The 23248-nt window shown below is 36.3% G+C and overlaps 1 protein-coding gene across 8 annotated transcripts in view; it reads left to right on the top strand.

The window, feature by feature from the left end:
• The window catches only part of LOC110467159 (eyes absent homolog 1-like), a 156617-nt gene extending 134068 nt beyond the window's left edge, over nucleotides 1-22549 (top strand). For 7 of the 8 annotated variants that reach the window (XM_021524115.1, XM_021524114.1, XM_021524113.1 and 4 more), the window contains 7 exons: nucleotides 7643-7732; nucleotides 11445-11503; nucleotides 14317-14477; nucleotides 15367-15481; nucleotides 17122-17243; nucleotides 17767-17867; nucleotides 18186-22549. In XM_021524115.1, coding sequence (XP_021379790.1) covers nucleotides 7643-7732; nucleotides 11445-11503; nucleotides 14317-14477; nucleotides 15367-15481; nucleotides 17122-17243; nucleotides 17767-17867; nucleotides 18186-18266 — 729 coding nt within the window. In that variant the 3' untranslated portion in view covers nucleotides 18267-22549. Of the gene's footprint in view, nucleotides 1-7642; nucleotides 7733-11444; nucleotides 11504-14316; nucleotides 14478-14528; nucleotides 14684-15366; nucleotides 15482-17121; nucleotides 17244-17766; nucleotides 17868-18185 lie in introns of all 8 variants that reach the window. The other variant, XM_021524112.1, reaches the window with a different exon arrangement.
• Nucleotides 22550-23248: the final 699 nt, after the last annotated feature.

The raw sequence follows: 23248 nt of genomic DNA, 5'->3' as shown, positions 1-23248 counted from the left end.
TACTCAGGATAGGGAGAGGTCAAACATTGGGAACAAGTTTAACGAATTTACTCAGGATAGGGAGAGGTCAAACATTGGGGACAAGTGTAACGAATTTACTCAGGATAGGGAGAGGTCAAACATTGGGGACAAGTGTAACGAATTTACTCAGGATAGGGAGAGGTCAAACATTGGGGACAAGTGTAACGAATTTACTCAGGATAGGGAGAGGTCAAACATTGGGGACAAGTGTAACGAATTTACTCAGGATAGGGAGAGGTCAAACATTGGGGACAAGTGTAACGAATTTACTCAGGATAGGGAGAGGTCAAACATTGGGGACAAGTGTAACGAATTTACTCAGGATAGGGAGAGGTCAAACATTGGGGACAAGTGTAACGAATTTACTCAGGATAGGGAGAGGTCAAACATTGGGGACAAGTGTAACGAATTTACTCAGGATAGGGAGAGGTCAAACATTGGGGACAAGTGTAACGAATTTACTCAGGATAGGGAGAGGTCAAACATTGGGGACAAGTGTAACGAATTTACTCAGGATAGGGAGAGGTCAAACATTGGGGACAAGTGTAACGAATTTACTCAGGATAGGGAGGGGTCAAACATTGGGGACAAGTGTAACGAATTTACTCAGGATAGGGAGGGGTCAAACATTGGGGACAAGTGTAACGAATTTACTCAGGATAGGGAGGGGTCAAACATTGGGGACAAGTGTAACGAATTTACTCAGGATAGGGAGGGGTCAAACATTGGGGACAAGTGTAACGAATTTACTCAGGATAGGGAGGGGTCAAACATTGGGGACAAGTGTAACGAATTTACTCAGGATAGGGAGGGGTCAAACATTGGGGACAAGTGTAACGAATTTACTCAGGATAGGGAGGGGTCAAACATTGGGGACAAGTGTAACGAATTTACTCAGGATAGGGAGGGGTCAAACATTGGGGACAAGTGTAACGAATTTACTCAGGATAGGGAGGGGTCAAACATTGGGGACAAGTGTAACGAATTTACTCAGGATAGGGAGGGGTCAAACATTGGGGACAAGTGTAACGAATTTACTCAGGATAGGGAGGGGTCAAACATTGGGGACAAGTGTAACGAATTTACTCAGGATAGGGAGGGGTCAAACATTGGGGACAAGTGTAACGAATTTACTCAGGATAGGGAGGGGTCAAACATTGGGGACAAGTGTAACGAATTTACTCAGGATAGGGAGGGGTCAAACATTGGGGACAAGTGTAACGAATTTACTCAGGATAGGGAGGGGTCAAACATTGGGGACAAGTGTAACGAATTTACTCAGGATAGGGAGGGGTCAAACATTGGGGACAAGTGTAACGAATTTACTCAGGATAGGGAGGGGTCAAACATTGGGGACAAGTGTAACGAATTTACTCAGGATAGGGAGGGGTCAAACATTGGGGACAAGTGTAACGAATTTACTCAGGATAGGGAGGGGTCAAACATTGGGGACAAGTGTAACGAATTTACTCAGGATAGGGAGGGGTCAAACATTGGGGACAAGTGTAACGAATTTACTCAGGATAGGGAGGGGTCAAACATTGGGGACAAGTGTAACGAATTTACTCAGGATAGGGCGGGGTCAAACATTGGGGACAAGTGTAACGAATTTACTCAGGATAGGGAGGGGTTAACATTGGGGACAACTCCAATGTATTTTTTACTCAGGATAGGGAGGGGTCAAACATTGGGGACAACTTTGACTTATTTATACCGGATTAAGGGCAGTTTAACAATGGGGCAGTATAAAATTTAGCTTGGTTGTAAGGGCTTCATAAACTAAAATATCTCTAAATTTAACAAAATTTGAAATTGTGCCCTTTTTGAAGAACACACTTAATTTATTCACTTAATTTTTGACTTCTGAAATCAGTTTTCTCTATATATTTCTCAAATTCAATAAATTCATAGCATTAAAATGTTTAATTTCATACTATATTATTTTCAGGTGATTTTAAGTGCTAATAGACATTTGTAGATTTTGTCTCACAGTGTCTCATCAGTAAACAATCTTTTTAAAAGTTGGTCTTCAGATTATTGTATTTCTCATTTATGAACTTAAATATTGTCGGCAAGTTTGATAAATTTTCACAATTACTAAAATTTAAATTCAAATTTTCATAATGATTACATCAAACCATAAGTAATAAAAAATCTATTAAAAATGTTGAATGTAAAGCAAGTTATGTATAGGTAAATTAATTCATCTTGCATCTCAATGTCATTTTTAACTCGTAGGACATCAGGTACCAGTTGTATATAGTGTTTGTCATTGATAATTCTGATCATTGGATTATGTTGTCAGTGTTTAATACTTTATCATGACTATAGCTTTGATCTTATATTTATGAAAATATATTAAAAATTAAATGAACATAATATAACTACAGCGTTCCAAGTTTAATAAGTAAGAGTGGCTAGACTGAGATTTGAACCCTGGGCTTGAAATTTCCTGCTATCGCTCTAAATAGCTGAGCTACCTGGTCAGCGGAAGTATCCTGGCCCTAGTGTGCTACAGTTATCACAAACAAAATTAAGGGGAGGTTACTGCATATATGTAAACTTGAGTAAAATTTACTTAGTAAAATACTTCCAATGTCTTTTTTTTTCAATTTTGATAAATAAAATGTATTTCAAAAATTAAAGACAGTAATAGTAAGATAGATTATAGAGTAATGTTGAGTAAATTGACTGCACTCCACCCCTGAATTAATTCATTTAAATTAACCTGAAATCTCGGCTTCCTAAAGCAAACATTGATCACAAGACTCTTCAAGTGAGGTCAGTTAAGCCTTCAAGTTTTTGTCAATTCCTCTGTTCGTTCATTTGATCAGATGGCTTTATTTTTAGACAGAGTACAATGAGACAATAATTCCGATGGCCAGTTCACCGTTCTGACGACAGAATTCCCAATGTATTTAACACACCTTTTATGTTAGAAATTTGAAGATGTTTGAAATTTCCTTCAGTAAACATTTTCTTTCATTAGTCGACTGTGTTGACTGACTTTCACTCTAGGTGTCTCGACTAAGTGGTTTAAAAGTAAACCTTGGAATCGGCACAATGATCATTCAAACCAGTCAGATAGAATTAGGCAATTTTCACATATGTTGTTGACAAGACTCCTTCATCGCAAGTTATCTCCATTTATGACCCAATTCTATCCATACTCATATATTTTTTACTAGATTTTTAAGTTCCCACATTGTGTGTGTTAATTGGCCTAATCCTAGTTTAAGTAGCTTACACATGGCTAACTGTGGAAGCGTATGGACAGATAAATATCTTCACACTAGGATGATTAGATTTACCCAACATTTGCTGTGTGTTGGCTATCAAAGCTTTTATGAGTAATTAGATTTCCAGTAGGTTTTGCAGGAAAGCAATGGGCAGTAATGATTGTTTATGCGGCTCTCTGGAAGCAAACAGGACAATGTGCTGTGCAAGTAGGCTTTCATTAACAGATTTAACCAAAGCTTGATTCAATTTCTGCAGAAATAAAGTTGTTTATTGTGTCAATATCGTAATGGTCCATTTGAGACAGTTAGTCGTGTTTAACTTTCTCTGTTAACGATAAAGGCTTTTTAATAATGCAACTGAAATGCCTGCAATGCAGTTGTTTGGTGGAAAATCTTGAATCCTGGGACCTGTAAGTGAATTAGTCTCATCTAGCAGGGACATTTTTTGACATTTTCAAAACAGCCTTGTTTTGTTATTATAATCTATTGGAAGACACACACATGCCTACCAGATGTTAATTTCACTTTTAGCCATAGCATCAAAAGATAATATATAGAGGCATTTGGCAAATAAACACAATATGGTGTTTTAATTCATCGCTCAATAAAAGCATTAATTCGTAATTATTCCTTTGAACATTTTAATGAAAGTGTGAATACTGGTTCTAGAATTCTGCCTTCAATATGAATATTCTTTAAAAAATCTACAAAATTTTGATAGTATATAAAATATCAAATTTCTATTGCAATACACAATACACAATTATTACTTCAAGTTATATTTTTTAAACTATTAACTTATTTTATCTGTTACTGAGTGTCTATTTTGTGGTAAATGTCATTTTCTGTTCAATGCTTTATGGTTTAAGGAAAACTCTGGTGCTGATTTTGTTGATTATATTTATGTAAGTAAGTGGTTGCTCAAGGTCCTATTTTACCCTGAATTTAAGGCTTCATTGATGTTGATGTTTTAAAATCAGTAAGTAAATTACTGTCCACACTCTTGTTGATCCTAACATTTGGAGCTTAGATAGTTAAAATAACTGTTCATACTCTACTTGATCCTGACATTTGGAGGTTGGAAAGTGAAAGAATTCTCCCCATTCTAGTTGATCCTGATGTTTTGAAGTTGATTTTGATGTTTTGAGCTCAGGTAGTAAAAATGTTCTCCCCACTCTAGTTGATCTGATGTTTTGTGGTTGATCCTGATGTTTTGAGCTCAGGTAGTAAAAATGTTCTCCCCACTCTAGTTGATCCTGATGTTTTGAGGTCAGGAAATAAACTGTTGGCTATTCTCTTGTTGATTCTAATGTTTTGAAGTTGATTTGGATGTTTTGAGCTGATGTAGTAAATAGTTTACCATTCTCTTGTTGATCCTGAAGTTTTGAAGTTGATTTTGATATTTTGAGGTCGGGTAGTAAATTGTTGGCCAATCTCCTGTTGATCCTGATGTTTTGAGGTCGGGTAGTAAATCGCTGCAGACAGCCATTCACTGGCTGTAGTTATTGATGTGTTACAATGTTTGCCATGATAAGGCCCAGTCCATCTGCAGGAGCTTACCATACTAATCTCCCCATAGTTTATTTACCACCAATATAATCGATGAAGTAGTTTTATGTTCCATGTATAGACAAGTCATTTTCTGTGAGCTGTGCTAGCTCGTTTCCAATGCATTACCATGGACGCAAAACATGGATGCTGAATGTTGGCATGAGTCGTCTGCTTTTAATCCAAAGGAACCTGGACCTTTTACATCATTCCATGTAAATATTAAACATCATTTTGACTTACGATCAGACCTGAAGCTACCATTGACATTAATGACGATTTATTCTGTGGGTTTAATGAAATTTTCAATGATTTTCGCCAATGAAAGTCTGCTACATGGTTGATTACATTCTGGATTGCTGGGGAACCAATTCATTTGGTGTTGGTGATGGAGAGGTTGGTTCATGTTGGTACTGACAACAGCCCCTAGGGATGGCCGTACTAATTGAAAAACAAAATTGGCAGGGCAGCGCATGTTTAACTTGCTGAGGTTTTGTAGAGAAAAGCTAGTTTGTTGGTTACTTTTGTCAGATTACAAAGATGCTAAAGTAAAACATGTCTCTGACTCTAGTGGTGACGGCAAACAGATTGTTCTCACCTCGGCATAGGTTGAGAGATCTGCTGTATGATTGGTCAAAGGTAGCCTCCCTTGGAAGTACACAGTGTGCAGATTCCTATCAAGATGATCGGTTTAGTGAAACTGACATGCGGAAAATTGAAGAAATTAGCTGTAAGATAAAACAAAATTTGGTTTCAATCTCTGCACATGTACAATCTGAATGCTTTCTAAAGAAGGTGTACTGTTACACCGAAAGATTTTTGTGATCTGCTTCAATATAGATGAAAATTGTAACATGACATTTATGTGCATTGAAAACTTTTTAAAGAACAAGATTACTGGAAAAAAATAAAAAAATCTGATAGTAATTCTGATTAAGAATGTGCTACATAAGAGGTGGTTACAAGACACACTTATTGGGTAGATGAGGTGAAGGAATGTACACTTTTCATCCCAGTTTCCTTTTAAACACAAAATTGGAACTTACTGTCAACTGTATACACTATAAATAGATCGGCGGTGGTTTCAAACAGCTGTAACTGTTAACTGTGACAGCTTCTATGCTGTAGGTGTTTGGGCAGGATGGACTTGTCACTGTTGTCAGTGATGATGCCCAGTGCTATAGGCCCCAGACCTCCCATTTTAGCCAGGTTTTGGTTGGCACAGGCAGCCATCGTTAGAATGAGACAGACTGCCAGTCAAGAAGGTGTCACTACTTTCCTCTCGCCTCATCAGAGAGAGCCCCCTCCCACCAAGCCCCCTCTCCCTCCCACCAGCGAGTCAGCCATTAGATCACACACTCTGTAGCATCAATCTTGAAATAATTGAGTAACGTTCATTTGTCTATTCATGGTACAGACGCTACTGAGTCTTCAGAGAATTATCTTCTCTAATTAGATTTTCCCTCTCAGTCAATCAAGGTTTATACACACTTCTCCTGTCTCTTGACCGGTGACTGTTTTAATACCCAGAACAGCCACATCTTTGTGCCAAACTAACAATCCTCGGGAGTCCCTCAAGTGCTGCTGAAAACCACATCTCAGATTGGAGCAGCTTCCATTAATCCCCCATTGCCCTTTCCAAACAGCAACGCCATCTTTCTTCATTTGTCAACTAGTCCTTCCCCACGACAGTGTATTAGCAGTGATGCTGTGTAGAAAATAGGCAAAGGGGTGAGCAAACGGGGCTCGCCCCGGCAATGGTCGGCACTGTCATTGTTGTCCTATGGAGCGAAGTATATCGGGGCTTGGTGATCAAGACAGAATTATTGTGATTGTGACATGCAAATTAAAACTGTCTGTTGATGGTTCCTCCAAGCTTTAATTACAGACTTTCATTTTTTTTTCATTCTTTATATTATTTTTTTTCATTTTTTTTTTTTTGTACTGAATAGTTCTCTGTAATTATCGTTACAGAGAATAGAAGGAGGATTAATTAATTAGTAAGGGCGGAGACATAGGGGGTCTACAACACCTTAAGTAGTGTCCATGTCAGCTACCATCAATTACAAGCACGGCAAATAATTACATCTTCTGCGTTTGTAGCATTTTCTTCTGCTCATGAAATCAAAAGAAATCTAACTATATATAGCCCTGATGATTGGAATTCTGGCAGTTTCATCTTCTCAGAGCATGTAACATTTTTCTTAACAGATTGGAAGTCTTAAAAGATGGAGAAAAAAAATAGTTTCATGGATTTATATTGAACTTGACATGCCATTTATGACCTTACAATATTCCCTGTTGATTAGCAGTTTTAGAGAATTAGATTGATCACATCACCTTATAAAATTGTCAAAACAGCTATATTAAACTCTTTTTAAGTTATTCAGTAAATTATGCTGAAGGAATGAAACACTTGGTCCAGAAAATTTTGGGCAGGGGGGTGCTGCACATAAGGGATATGATGCCTATTTATAGGTCTAATACCCTATTTTAAATGAATAATTTTCTTTCAGATTGTTTTCACTCTTTATGGGACTCATTGAAATAATCTGAGATAAAGAAATGGCTATTTTAATCTTCTGTGTTTTTATAAGTATGTTTTGTTCTCCCTTATGATCATGGATGATGTTGGTAGTTTCACAGCGTTAATCAGGGCTTGCTCAGAATTCTTATGTAATTTAATATGTGTGCATCTTTTGACATTGTTCCCAGGGTGGGAAACTTTTTATTATTTATTTCTAATTTATGAAATATGTATATATTTATGTTTTTATTGTAGTTGGAGGATGTTATTTCAGGTATTTATTTAAACTTTCTTTTAACTCTTTTAGGACCCGCCTTCTTCAGTATCACTTGGTCTCCGTATGGAAGAGATGATCTTCAACCTAGCAGACACACATCTATTTTTCAATGACTTAGAGGTAAGCTATTCACAACTTCATGATGATTATGATGATGATTTTATTTGGGTTTATTTTATATAAAGATTTTGTGTTGCCTATTAGCACTTTAAGACTGACCTGTCACCAGTGTCAAAACACCCACTTTGTGCCTTTATTTAAACATTCACAAAATCTGATGTGTTCAAAAATTCAGATTAGATCTTAATTTGAGGTTCCAATGGGGTTACTGATTAAAGCTAATACATTGATCAAATTGTGGGGTCCCCAGGGAGCTCTCAATTTGAGGGACGTAAACACTATCAAGGGAATCTGGCCAGCATAAATTCAATTTCAATTAATTACACAAACAGTCCCCATTGGAGCCCCTGTTAATGTAATTGAGCCAATCATCTCTAATAAAGTGTTATATATGACACTAAACTAGTTTGATAAGAAATCTACCAATTGCTATGATGTGGTAATGGACAGCTTGTCCCTAGTGGTCACTCCCGATGGTCAAGCCCAAACCAGACTAAATTCCCAGCTGGTCAGTTTTTGGCAAGCTAACAAGAAAGTGACCTATGGCAAGAGTGATTTAATGAGAAACATAGGGTTCCATGTCCAAATTAAGTTAGGACTGGGCAGGTCCTGGGAGACTGGACACTGCTGACCAGTGTGGCTGGACCAAACTTGACCACTGCATCTCCCTCCCTAATGGTCAGTGTCAAACTTTGACCATAAGAATAACTGGACAATTGTCAAACTGTAGACAATGCTTCTGACATTGCTTCTATTGGTGTGGCATAGATCAAGGTTGATTAAGTAGAATGACTTGTGAGATGAAATCATTTGTGACCCAGATGTTGAAAAAAAAATGAAATATGAAAGATTATCATATTTCCTATCTGATGGTGATTTCTACTAATCCCTTCACATGTTATATTGAATAAGGATATTAATAGTCTTGAGAAAAATGGTTCAAATTTCATCTTTTGACCCTGGTATATATAATAAAGCTGAAAAAAGGAATACTGTCGTTTGGCTTGCTGAAAGCATTTTGGTCCCTTCAACAGAGAAAACTTAATATTTGTGATGGATTTATGTATCAATGGCAAGAAAATATACTGTTTATCACAGTCAGACAAAGAATGCAAAAAAAGTTATGAAAATACTAAGACCTAATTTTGTAAGATTTTATAGAAAGAAATATTTCATATAAAAATCCTAACTTAAGCTAGCTATACTTTAACACTGAGAACATGGCTGTGTATTTGTTATTTTCTTATTTCAATCATAACATTTACTTCAAAACCTAATTACTGGCAGTGCAAGATTGTTCACAACGCTTTTAAACCATTTACCAATCCACATTCCACAAAACTTTCCTTGTATTAAATCGTTTGAAATATATCAAAACCTTGTTTAGACCCCTGCTATGATGTCCCGTTTAATTTCCTTCAAACATGTTTTCATTGTAAAATTGGACGTCCACTGAATGGGAGGGCTATGATACATGTTGTTACTAGCCAGCTATTTCAAACAGTTACCATTTAATTTAGCTAAAAAAATACTTAGGCCAAAGCTGTTGTTCCCTGACATTTTTGGCCGATCACTTATCATATAGGTACCTATCTTGTGTTATCAACGGCTTTTGTACTCTTTTCGATCAGTTTTTCAGAAGCGTGGTAATTATTTCTTTTGTGAAGAGAGGGACAGGGATTTGTGGCGTTTGAAAAAGGCATTTTAACTTTACAAGGAGGGGGGAATTCCTATGGTAATTGTGTAATTACTGAAGTCTCGGGCACCTTCAATACAGTTAGGGATGCCAACACCCCTTCACTCCACAATCATTAAAATATTTAAATTCCCCAATGTCTTTTTCACAACAGAGTGTCTGCGCGCACATCACAGGAAAGGCATGGCAAATGTTGTATTATTAAAGAATTAAAGGGTAAATTGGTAGTGTTTACAATCCGACGGTGTAGGGAGGCTGCCCTGGGCCTCAGAGCTCCCCCATCATACAATAAATGGCCCAGCGATCAGCGCCATCACTGCTACACATTTCGCCTGCAGGAAAGTTTCAATTTTGAGCTTGTTAAAATGTGAATGGTATGGTACTTTACAGTTTAGGGAATCAGATCTGCTGCGATAGACTTGTGTGGACAAATTACTGTTTGGCACGCTCGGCTGCTTTTCACTGGATTCTAATAGAATTTTATGAATTTATTTTTTGCTCATGAAATTTAGATAATTTGATGCTTTTTTGAGGTGAAAAGATGGAAATGAATTTATGGGTCACTTTATAAATTGTCTGTGAGCCTAAGAGAGATGATGTGGCTGATGCTATCAGGGACTTTAGATTTATATCCGTGATAGCATGATGGACCTACCCTCTTCACCAAGGTATACAAAACAGGCTGTTTCTGACACTTTATGTGAGGAACTGGCTATATGGAGGTTATAATGACAGGAATGGAGGGGACCCTAGATGGGGGAGGGGATGCACTACTAAAATTAAAAAAAGATTTGTGACAATAGCGGCAAAGATACTTTACGGTATGATACACATCAGACATAGTTCATTGTACCCAAAATAGCTAGCCATGTACCAGCAGCACTGTCCTATTGTGAAATGACATTAATTTATTTTCAAAAAAGATTTTTTTTTTATATATACACTACAACCTGTGTGATTTGGACCCTGAACAGTGCAGAAACTTGAGTAATGCAGACCTATAGATAGACCTTAAGTTATGTCTTTCAGTATCTTACCCTGTATATTCTGTAACCTGTTCAAACCAGACCTTCAACTAGGTCCCAATGTATACGTTTTCTATGTGACCCTGTATAATCTGGATACCTGTATAAACCAGACCTTTAACTAAGTCCCACTGTATACATTTACCTGTATAAACCAGACCTTCAACTAGGTTCCAATGTATACGTTTCTATATGACCCTGTATAATCTGTATACCTGTATAAACCAGACCTTTATCTAGGTCAATCTATTTACATTTCAGTATAAACCTGTATGATATGGACACCTGTATTAACCAGAACTTAATCTAGGTCCGTCTTTTTGAATTTACATGTAATCCTGTATATAATCTTTGGTACGTGAAAACACCTGATTTCAGTCTCTGGTGGTGTTTGATTTAGAAGAGATTCATTGTACACAATTTATTTATTTAACGTCTCAGCATAGAAAATTAAAGAACAGCTTAAAATAGCTCAAAATGTTGATGAGACGTCTTCGTGATTTATAAGTGACACATGACATTTAATTATCTCCTCATTGAAGAATTAATGTATCTTATATTGCACAAAAAGCGGCAGATTCAAGTCATAAACCGACTTGGTTTAAAGGCGAATTAAAATGACAATAATCTACAAAGCCAACACAAAAAATATCCCAAGACATGAACAGAATTTTTAATATGTTTAGAATCGTGGAACAGGGAAAACAATTTACGGTTGTCGTTGTCCCGATAGATTTATTTTTGTGGGAGTATTTTGTTGTTATCTTTTGTAAATCTAATTTAATTACTTTAAAGCTTTTTACCAGACTGCAGATGTTTATTACACTATGAACATCTAATTGTTTTATACCTAGATGTTATTTCAGCGTTTTATACATCAATGTTATTTGAGTGTGCTACACAGGTAAATTTTGATATAAAGGCTTTTGAAATTGTTAAAACTTGATTTCTTACATATTAAAATATTTTCGTATGTTTTTGTTTTTTCCAGGAGTGTGACCAGGTCCATATAGACGATGTGTCTTCCGACGACAATGGTCAGGATCTGAGGTAAGTGACTGCATAGATAAACACCATTCATTACCGTACAATGACAGAGACTGTAGAATGCCTCGGTGCCTAGCTTCACGCTAACAAATAAATGTCAGTCTTTATGTGAGGAAGATAGAAAAACTTCTCTTTTCTCCGAATATTAATCATTTTTCTCCAATTTTTGTTTACACTGTTGGAAAAAAGAAAAGCTGAGACGTAGGGAAAATGATAGAATAATAGATTTAATAGATTAGTTTGTGGCTTTGGCAATATTACTTGTATAAATGGAAAATGTCAGCGCACCAAGACTGCCATCGTGCAGGCGGGTGTATGATGGATTATCGTACCCTGCGGCCCTGAAGGACTCATTATTACTAGTATAGCCACCCAGAATGGAGACAGTCACCGACAGGGCTTCACAGCTCTTCCGCTAAAGTCGGATTCCCAAGATGGCTATTAAACAGTGAATGTACATTTATATACAAATCTGATTTATCGCTTTTACTAAATGTCAAAATTATTTCTACAATTCTTTCTAAAAGTTCCTTATTGAATTTTTATTATTTTATTTTTTAATGTTCTTGTTTGGAAATCAGGATACTTAAGAAATGTTGAGCGCACCATTGATACAGTAAGGGAAGTTGGTAATTAGGAGCAAAATTGTTAATAAATATGAAATACCGTCCATCCAATCTAAAACAAGATGTATTCTATAATGCAATATACTATTGAATATTTCATTAAGTATTTGCTGGTTTCAATCCTAAAGGATGGAAACAGTTTAAATTCAGATATGATGTATAAAGCATTGTTTACAGGAAATACAGTTTGATTTTAGCTAATGAACCTTCAGTGGTGACAGGATAGGTCCGCTCTTTATATAAAAAAAATATCTTTCCACATGTTTGTCACATATCCAGTGATACAGAATATATATCTAAATATGTATTTTCAAACAAATAACAAAACAATTTAATATATACTGTAATGTCATTCTGAAACACGTCATCAATTTTTCATTCTCATCTTTATTCATTCTCATTTTATGTGTATAGGATGTATAATTTTTCCAACATTTTATCAGAAAAAATAATTTAAACAGGCTTTTTGAATATTTAACGAGGTATTGTGTATTATGTAAGACTGATTGACTGATAAATTCCACAAGTTAGCTTGTTTACATCATAGAATAAGGAAACTAGTTTTTGTTCAATATTTATGTTCAGCTTAAAACAAACAAAATAAAGCGAATTAAAAAAATCTAGACAGAGAAAAAAGCACTGTCATTTAAAAAGGGTTATACAGAAAAGAAAAAAAACACTGAGTCTATTATGGGCAAAAAAATGTTACTTTTTTTGTCATGTTAAGCGAGTATAATTTGTGGTATTTTTGGAACTGTATAGAAGGAGTGGTCTAATTGTTAGGTTGGGAAGATAACTGGTGTAACAATGCTGTCCCCCTTTGTGTTAGAAGACCCAGTCCTACCTGACTGACTGACTGCCTTTGTGAGTCTGATCAGGCTGGAGGAAGCTTGCATACTTAGGCGTAGGCATGCCACTCGTCCATCATGCCACTACAAAATATACGTACCCAAAGTCGGATGTAGACAACATTTTTCCCTCGCCTGAACAGCACTGGGCAATTATGATTAATTCTTTCACAAGTTTCTAATACACCCTATGTGAACACTTCAAACGATCACAAGCAGTGGTTGATAACCTTAGGGCGAACTGGTACTGATAAGCAGGCTTGGCGTTCCAAAATGTCTTACTTTTTATTGCCTTTCTTTTGTGGGATTTTTACAGGTTTAGATGCAGGCAGGTTTTATGCAGATGTTGTAATCTCAGCTAATATTTTTTATTTCCTTTTTATCTGTTTTTATCCTTCACAAGTTTCCTCGCAGAATTTGTTGGCTATTTGCTGGTTTATTTGGGGGGCGGAGTTCCATCAGTGAAATAGACAATGATGGACAAGAAATGATGTGTGCTCCACTCCGTTTTCAGGGCAGTAGACCTTGTATTGATGGTCCATTTTCCACACTTCAGCAAGTGGTCTGTAATCTGTAAAATTTCCGGAATGTTTTGAATTTGTTGTTGACCAGTAAAACTAAGTGACAACATGCTATGAAGTGTGGAAATTTTAATTTTCTAAGCTGTCTAGGACCTAATTAAGGAAATCCCATTCACATTAAAGCTACAAACGGGTGTCTTTGTAAAGATCCAATCCCCTACCACGGGTACATCATTGGTATGAAAACAGAATTTTTCCTTTGACAAAACGCTCCCACACGACAATGTGGTAATATTTAAATACAAAATAGTTATAAAAGAACTTTTTTTTTTTACTTTTATGTTGCAGAACAAAATGGTTTTGTAAGACGAAGATTTGTGTACAGAAATGAGGCTTTCTAAAAGTGTACTATCTCGGAGAAACATCTCTGTCTCTCTTCAAGTTTTTGTGTTTTTAAATGTTTAGTCTTTTATGCTGCCTAGCTTTGTGCAATACAATGTTGTTGATGCACAAGGCTGATATGACGGCGGCCATTTTGTGGGTTACCGAGGTCATTTAGTGGAGTGTAGGTCACAGTGTTTTAGTGTTGAACATCGGTGGTTTTAGGAGGAGGAATCAGTCAAGTTAGATACATATTCACCATACTATTAATATTTGTGGTGCGAAAACCATCAAGGGAAATTATTAGCAAAATTTTATGTATTTAAGAGGGTACATGGAATTAATTTGAAGATATGAATAGTTGAATTGTCATTATAATGCTTTGTAACGGGATATCACACATTTATGTGAAGTCAAACTGAGGTTTTCTATCCCTACAGTACCTACAACTTCGCAACAGATGGCTTCCGGGCCGCAGCAACCAACGCTAACTTGTGCCTGGCGACGGGCGTGAGGGGCGGGGTAGACTGGATGCGGAAACTTGCATTTAGATATCGGAGGCTGAAGGAGATCTATAGTAGCTACCAAAATAATGTTGGAGGTACGATGATTGAATTGTGTTTCACCCGCTTTTCTCTCTCTTTCTCTGCAGCACATACAACTTCGCGGCTGATGGGTTCCATGCAGCGGCTACGAACCCCAGTATACTAGCAGGGATGAGAGGGGGAGTCGATTGGATGAGAAAACTAGCTTTTAGATACAGAAGGATTAAGGAAATGTATAATAGTTACAGGAATAATGTGGGAGGTACGACTCTATCATTTCTTGTCCGAGATAATTAATTGTCCAATCAGATTGCTTCCATACTTTTTACCTGTGATAGGCCTGTGGGTAACATCATTACAAATTTGGGATGGTATGACTTTTTAACTAGTTTGTCAATTTGAATTAGAACTTTTTCAGATATGTCCCTAATATGTAAAATTTGTTTTAAAAATTATGGCCGATGGGGACGGAGGTGGGCTTAATAACAGTTACTGGTTTATCACAGGTAAATTACAGTGGAGTTTAGTGGTACGTGCATTAGAACTGTTTTGAGTATTGATTACCATGCAGTTGATTAAACATCTTGTTCAATAGAATTGCAGCTGTTTTTAAGAAAGAAAAATACCCCAAATAAATATGTATGATTCTCATGGCTCACTTACAATCTTGATTTGTTTTCATTGTAAAACCTATATCATCAAGGCCCTGCATTGAACCTGATCAGAATTATATTTTGACAGATTTGTGGTTGTTATAACCTGTAATTAAATAAATATGCTGCTATTTGTTTTACAAGTTTAAGCAAAAACAATCACCAATGATGATATATGAATGTTACATTTAATGGCAGATTTCCATCTTTGCTGATTTTTTTTAATATAATATAGTTTTGAATTCAGTTTGCCGGCTAAAATAAATGTAACCTGGTTATTTTGTGTCGGCAGGTCTGATTGGTCCACAGAAACGGGAACAGTGGTTACAGCTACGCCAGGAGATTGAGGCAATGACAGACAACTGGCTTACACTGGCACTCAAATCTCTACAAATCATCAACTCACGGTACGTATCTACTGACTTACACTGGCTAGTAACTCACGGTACATATCTACTGACTAACACTGTCTAGTAACTCACGGTACGTATCTACTGACTTACACTGGCTAGTAACTGACGCTACGTATCTACTGTCTTACACTGGCTAGTAACTGACGGTACATATCTACTGACTAACACTGGCTAGTAACTCCCGCTACGTATCTACTGAATTACACTGGCTAGTAACTCATGCTACGTATCTACTGACCTACACTGGCTAGTAACTGACGGTACATATCTACTGACTAACACTGGCTAGTAACTCGCGCTACGTATCTACTGACTCACACTGTCTAGTAACTCAAGGTACGTATCTACTGACTTACACTGGCTAGTAACTCACGCTATGTATCTACTGACTTACACTGGCTAGTAACTCATGCTACGTATCTACTGACTTACACTGTCTAGTAACTCACGCTACGTATCTACTGACTTACACTGGCTAGTAACTCACGCTACGTATCTACTTACTTACACTGGCTAGTAACTCACGGTAAGTATCTACTGACTTACACTGGCTAGTAAATCACGCTATGTATCTACTGACTTACACTGGCTAGTAACTCACAGTACGTATCTACTGACTTACACTGTCTAGTAACTCACGCTCCGTATCTACTGACTTACACTGGCTAGTAACTCAAGGTACGTATCTACTGACTTACACTGGCTAGTAACTCACGGTATGTATCTACTGACTTACACTGACTAGTAACTCACGGTACGTATCTACTGACTTACACTGGCTAGTAACTCACGGTACGTATCTACTGACTTACACTGTCTAGTAACTCACGCTACGTATCTACTGACTTACCCTGGCTAGTAACTCCCGCTACGTATCTACTGACTTACACTGGCTAGAAACTCACGCTACGTATCTACTGACTTACACTGGCTAGTAACTCACAGTACGTATCTACTGACTTACACTGTCTAGTAACTCACGCTACATATCTACTGACTTACACTGGCTAGTTACTCACCATACATATCTACTGACTTACACTTGCTAGTAACTCACGGTACGTATCTACTGACTTACACTGGCTAGTAACTCAAGAAACGAAGCTACTTACTTGCACTAAAATGCTTGACTCACTACTGATAATCAACTCATGGTACATATCTACTAGCTAAAACTATAACGCTGGAATCAGAAGCAATCATCAAAGCAGAGTAAAATGCTATTGGCATAAACTATTACGATATGACGTGGCTACTGGTTAAAACTAAAGCGCTAGAATCACTAACTCTCATCAACTTGAGACACAAAGCTAATGACTTACTCTAGAACTTGAGAATTGCTGCAGATCATCATCTCACTATACATAGAGACTGTATTGCTCTTAAAAGGAAATTAACAAAATAAAAAAATGGTATTTTTCATATCATTGAGAAATTATCAATTGTGTAGTTCCGGTCCTTTTTATCCTTGCATGCAAAATAACAAAAAATATCTTTGTTATGAACATCTCTTTGTGTTTGCAATACAAATATTATTTCTAAATAATACCCATATAATTCAGTTTGGTTATGAAATTTTTATTTGAAGATAGAATATAGAGTGAATTTGAAAATCTGTTTTATATTTGTTTCAGGTCAAACTGTGTGAATGTGTTGGTGACGACTACCCAGCTAGTACCAGCCATGGCCAAGGTTCTTCTCTACGGGCTGGGGGGAGTGTTCTCTATAGAAAACATTTACAGCGCCACAAAGATAGGTAAGTCATCGCCAAGGTTTCTCCTGTGTCAAAGGTAGACTCCAGGGCCCGATTTCATGAAACCGTTTTGTCAATGATTTGGAAACCTTGTGAAGAGACTTGAAGCCAAATGATGTTTCTATGTTTACATTTGAATTTTTGATCATTTGAAATGATTAAAGAGAGTTACAAGAAAGTTGCTTTGAGCACAGAATCCATGCTTGAGCATGAGAACGGTTTCATGAATACGGGCCCTGGTTAACTACGTATAGTGCGTGTGAAACATTGTTACGTTAAAGAAAAAGGACAGAAACTTTTGATCTGTAAATTATTCCTGTGAGCTATTTTCAGGGTATATATATGAAATCTTCATTGAGCTGTATTGTTGTAGGAAATAGGTCTATCTGATTCCTCCATTACACCATTGTTTTGTAGATCTAACAACAATTTTGACCTTATTCAGAAGTTATTTTATAAAGTTTAATTACCGCACCACTAAGTCTATTTACAGTAATGGTAATCAATGGATATGGTTATTTTTCAGGCAAAGATAGCTGTATTGACAGGATAGTAGCCCGATTCGGTAGGAAATGTACATACGTCGTCGTTGGTGATGGTCGAGATGAAGAGCAGGCAGCTAAGCAGGTATGTAACAGCAGTGCTAATTGGTTAATTCCGAAAAACAGAAAATAATCGCAAACAATTTGTGCAGTGATTCTGTAAAAGTTATATACAGAAGACTTTTTTTCTGGAGATTCCAAACGATTACCCAGTGAAATTAAAAAGTTGTAGAGATGTGAACGATAGGAGTAAATGTTTTTATTATAATGATGTAAATTCCTGTACAGAGTTTGTGAAAGTGTGAAGTAATTATGATATGTCCTGTTGGGATCATTATACAGTAGTTGCTTTTATTCTATATACATAACAAATCACTGAAGTCTGTCTGTTTGTCTTTTGTAGATGAATTTCCCGTTCTGGCGAGTGAGTAACCATTCCGACATAGCAGCCCTAAATCATGCGCTGGAACTCAACTACCTCTAACAAAGGATTACTACCTAACCCAGCATTATCATATAGCCCAACGGTGTCCTCACAGAGTACAGCTGGACAAACTCTCTCAAACACAAACAGTTTGTGTGCAAACGGACATACTCTTGTTAAAACAAGGACATGCAGGCAGTTTGTGCACTGACAAATGGACATACTCTTTGTTAAAATATGGAGATGCAGACAATTTGTGCATGGATATATGGGTGGACTGTTTCTTGTAAACATGGAAAGGCCTGGTCATTTTTGTGCGAACAAACAGACACACTCAGATATGCTTCTATTGAACTCTGAGAGGCAGAAGGTTGTGTACAGATAGGAGTGAATAGTTTTGGGAGAACCCATTGTTTCTTGTTATCAGAGTCTGTGAGGCATTTGAACTGTCAAACACTACTGCCTTGTTGGTTCAATATTTACGATGGATGTTGCGGAATTCTCATTGGAGTCCCAGGGACTGTAGACAGGGCTATCAACATTACTTGACCATGAATACTCAGGATGCAACACTGTATATGGTGTTAGAATGGGACGACTATAGTCTTATTGGACCTTGCTTCGTCCCATTTGGTATTTGCTACATACATTACTAGTGCATGCTGGGACATATTGACAGGAGATTGGTGCAGTGTGTTCGGTTAGAGGTGATGAAGAGACTATTTACACAGCCTTCATTGTCACTGCTGTGGTGTGAACTAGATGCTATGTGCCTGGAATACCGAGCTGAACTGGGATATCACTGAGGAACATGTTTCACTTGGAAAAAGGATGTAATCCAAACCATGTTATTGTAGTGTGGATTTTCCATGGTCTTTGCCTTGTACTGTACCAGTTCAAGGCCTCCTCCCTATTATTATACACCTTACGATATTCTGTACTGAACGTTTCCATAGCGATCTGGTACAGCACTGCAAGGATACATTCGCTCAACAAGAGATTCCAAGTCATACTATATATATGACCCATCCAACATGTGTGGAAGTCTAATCAAGGCCCTGCCCCTCCCCAGCCTCCCTCCCCTTCAACCATCACCCACAATGGACAAAGTGGTATGTGATTGTTTTTTATGAAAATGTTGTTATTGACTAAATGGCTGATGACTTCACACAGAGGTTTTCTGGAAGGACATGACCAGCTCACATACTTAATGTTGTGTCCTGAGGGTGTTACTACCAGACATGGTGCTTTACATCTTGCACATCATCTTCTGTTCATCAGAGTGACTTCCCCCTTGTCATTGCTGCAACACCATCCACTGACCGTTAGAATAACTCCTTGTCATTGCCATGACAACATATCCTTCTGGACAACAGAGTGACCTGCCCTTGTCATCACCATGACGACATCCTCTGATCATGGCAGTGTCGTGATTCCTTTATCGTGGCTACAACATAATATCATCTCCTGATTGTACACTTTAATTTACGGAGACTATTCGTAACATTTTCACATCATGTACCCAGCAACAATCCATATCATGATCGTTATGGTTTTTGTTTGTATATGTGCCTCTGTTGGGGAAGGTGTCAAGTTGATTCTTTTTATCTTCAGAAGTGAGTGTTTCTGAAGAATAATGTGAAAAGTGATGATGTATTTTGTGTACTGATGTCATGTAAGAAGGCTGTGACAAGCCAATGTTGTAGTTTATACCCTAAACAAGAAATGTTCACACCTGCCCTTGAGTTTATATCATAAGGGGGGCCTTATATTATGTTTTACCTCGTATGGAATTTGTTCAGAAATGCTGTTTATGGGCAAAGCAGAGAGATAATGTATTTGTACTTTTCCTAAATATTCTTCACCGATGCAATCAAGTAATATCAGCATCCAACACTTATACTTACTCTAATATAAAAACTTTTTTAGTTAATTCACCATACCTTCTGTACGAAATATACAGAATAGAAAAATAGTCTGTCATGATGAATATCAGCGAAATAGCTTTGTAAAGAAAATATGCTGGAAATTGAACCAAATAACACAGCTTCATTTGGAAAAAAATGGGGCACCGGCAGTCCTTCCCAAATAGATCTACAGATTTTTTAGACTCTCCAGCATGTAATATAATGGTCCCTCTAAGAATATTCTATACTTAAAATTTCCAATTGATGATATTTTTAAGCTTTAATGATTATTGTATTACATAAAATGATTTTATTATATAATCTTATATTAAAGTCTTTTTACTCAAAACCTCTGGTTAATACCAAAGAATTAAAAAAGATTAAAGTATTTTCTTTCTTCTTTTACATGGTTAAATGGCAGATTCCTTTGCGAATGGCCAAAGCATTTTGTATATTGTACGAATGGTAATTTTACAAAGACTTGAGACGGGAAGTTTGACAATTGCATCTATTGCATGAACTAATATAATGAATTTCCTGAGAGTAACGTTTAATAGCATATATATTTTTGGGCTTATGACTGTGTATATGAATGAATTAAGGGTATGTATATATTTAACAAGTTCGTACAAAAAGGTTCATTTATATTGAAAAGTTTATTTAAATGATAAAATAAGGTTGAAACTGTATCAATTCAACTCTTGAAATCAAGGTAGCCTTCTTAAGCCAGCTTGATAATAATGATTAACTTCAAAAATATTTCATTTAACTTTGTTGATATAAGCTTTCTGATAAATATCACCATTTTATTTCGGAAAAACACTAAGCATTATAACATTTCTGATAAATGATGGCATTTATCTGATGGAAATATAAGAACATGTAACCAAATGACAAATAATGCAATAATAGTGTATATGAGAAAAATGATTATTTTACAAACTTATTGTCAGTATTACATGCAGAAGACAATCAATCAGCAGTCAAGCTTTAAGGGGACGGGGGAATTTTTAATATTTGTCCTAAACTGTATAGCACATATATCTTACTATTAAAGGAAAATATTGCAGGTCTGAAAATCGTAACCACTTGATAGTGGGCAGGGTAAACTGAAGTCGTTAAGTATCATTGGTGGAGTAAGCTTGGCTTTTCCTTCAGTAAGTTTGGTGCCTGTCCACAGTGCTAAGTTCTGTGCACAGGAAGATAAGATTATTTCTCAATCAGCAATCTACGGAGGATTTTGTTATAACAGATGTAGTTTCTATATATATATTTACCCGTTCATTGTATCGTTGTTGACAAACCAATTCTACATGTGTTTTGACCACATATTTATTTTCTACACTGTGACTATCTTACTAGATATTTCCAGATGTACTCGTTTGAAGCTTGAGAGAGTCAACTTTGCATATGAACACAAATTGTTGTTACGTTTAACGATTGTCAGCCAATCAGGTCTTAGGTCACTAGCAGTCCGTGGTGAACTTGGTATATAGTAATGCTAGTTTGAGATGTTACTTTCCGTAAATTTTTCATAAAATATTACTAATTAATTAGTGAAACACAAAACTCAATAATATATTTAGGAGTTGAGATATTGAAATATTTTTGGGGGCTTAAATATGGCTACCAGTTGTATATGAATATGTGGTTTTGTGTGATGAAATCAGCACACATATTTATATACAGTTTTGCACAAAAATAATATATTTATATATTACTGGAATAATACAGTTGTCCTGACAACCACCATTCATCTAATTTGTAGATGTCCTTTAACAGTTTTGTTGACAGTATTTTCATTACCATAGATTACCTGTAATAACCCCATGCTCAGGGTTTTAAACGACCCACCCCTCTCCCAATAAACAAATTTTACATATGGAATGCAATTCTCTAATCAAACTTTGTTTAAATAAAGATAATAATTTTCTAATTAAAGAATATGCCTAGTATCAAATTTAACCCTTTTGTGAGTACTAGGTGATACCCTGGGTTTATTACAGGTAAAATACGGTACAAGTATAAGGTGGACGTTTGTGTGAGATTAATTTGATGCCTAACCAAAGAAACTACAATAATACTCTCACAGAAACGCTGTGGCTGACTCTGGCCACCACTATTGAGTGTTTTTGCCATTTTCAACCGTGATGTGAACTTTGTCTTACACATAATTTTCATTGTCCAATCAAATTAGAGATGTTTTTAATCATTAATGAACAAAATTGCTTTTATTTCATGAATAAACAATATCATTGTAATACACTGTCTTTGATTGGTCGGGTTTGTTTTCATTGGTCCAATGAAATGCCCTGTTATATGGGGCTGGCCATCCATTGTTATGTATGGTGTATGTGTTGTAATGTATGAATGGTTTGTGTGTGTCTCATGGAGACACAGCTAAGTCACCAATAAAGACAGATGTATGAATGTTAATCGTCTTTGTTTTATACTTCTTAAAATTCTTATTCAAGCACATTGGATTTATTCGACCATGTCTGCAATGGAACAACATAGTCCATTAGTTCATGATCAATTTAATATTAGATATTTATGCACGTGCAACATTCTTTTAAAAGCCTCCCCGTAAGACAAGTAAGCTATGTTTACCTTGCAATTGACTAGGATAAATCAGATTTGTCGAAACACGTGTACACACATCTCAAATTTCTACATAAATCCACATCACACTAACAATTGTGATCACTTGTTTAGTGTCTCGAAACTATGACATCAGCTGTGATGAAATGAAAAGGAGTGTACATCATGTAACAAATGTTTTCATGTGCAAATAAAAGAACAGACTAATTTATATAATTAGGTAATTTAGGTCAAACTATAGGCACTTAAGTATACTTACAAATGGGTAATTACAAATTTCATGTTTATGTGGTAGAAAACAAATTTCCAGTTTTTTTAAACTCAACCCATAGTTCTTGATTTTGAGCTTTAGATGTCAAATGAAAACTTCTGAAATCTTTTCATCAAATTGTATGAAATTAGAACGCAACTTTTGTCCAAAATTCCCATTTCAATTATTTACAGAAGGGTCAATTCAATATAGAGTGGGATATTTTTTTTAAAAGACATGAACGAAAAAATTCTTAGAGACAAAATATGAAACTGGATGAAAAT

Source organism: Mizuhopecten yessoensis, unplaced genomic scaffold, assembly GCF_002113885.1.
Source record: "Mizuhopecten yessoensis strain PY_sf001 unplaced genomic scaffold, ASM211388v2 scaffold11163, whole genome shotgun sequence".
Lineage (NCBI taxonomy): Eukaryota > Metazoa > Mollusca > Bivalvia > Pectinida > Pectinidae > Mizuhopecten > Mizuhopecten yessoensis.
This window is presented reverse-complemented; position numbering and strand designations above follow the sequence as displayed.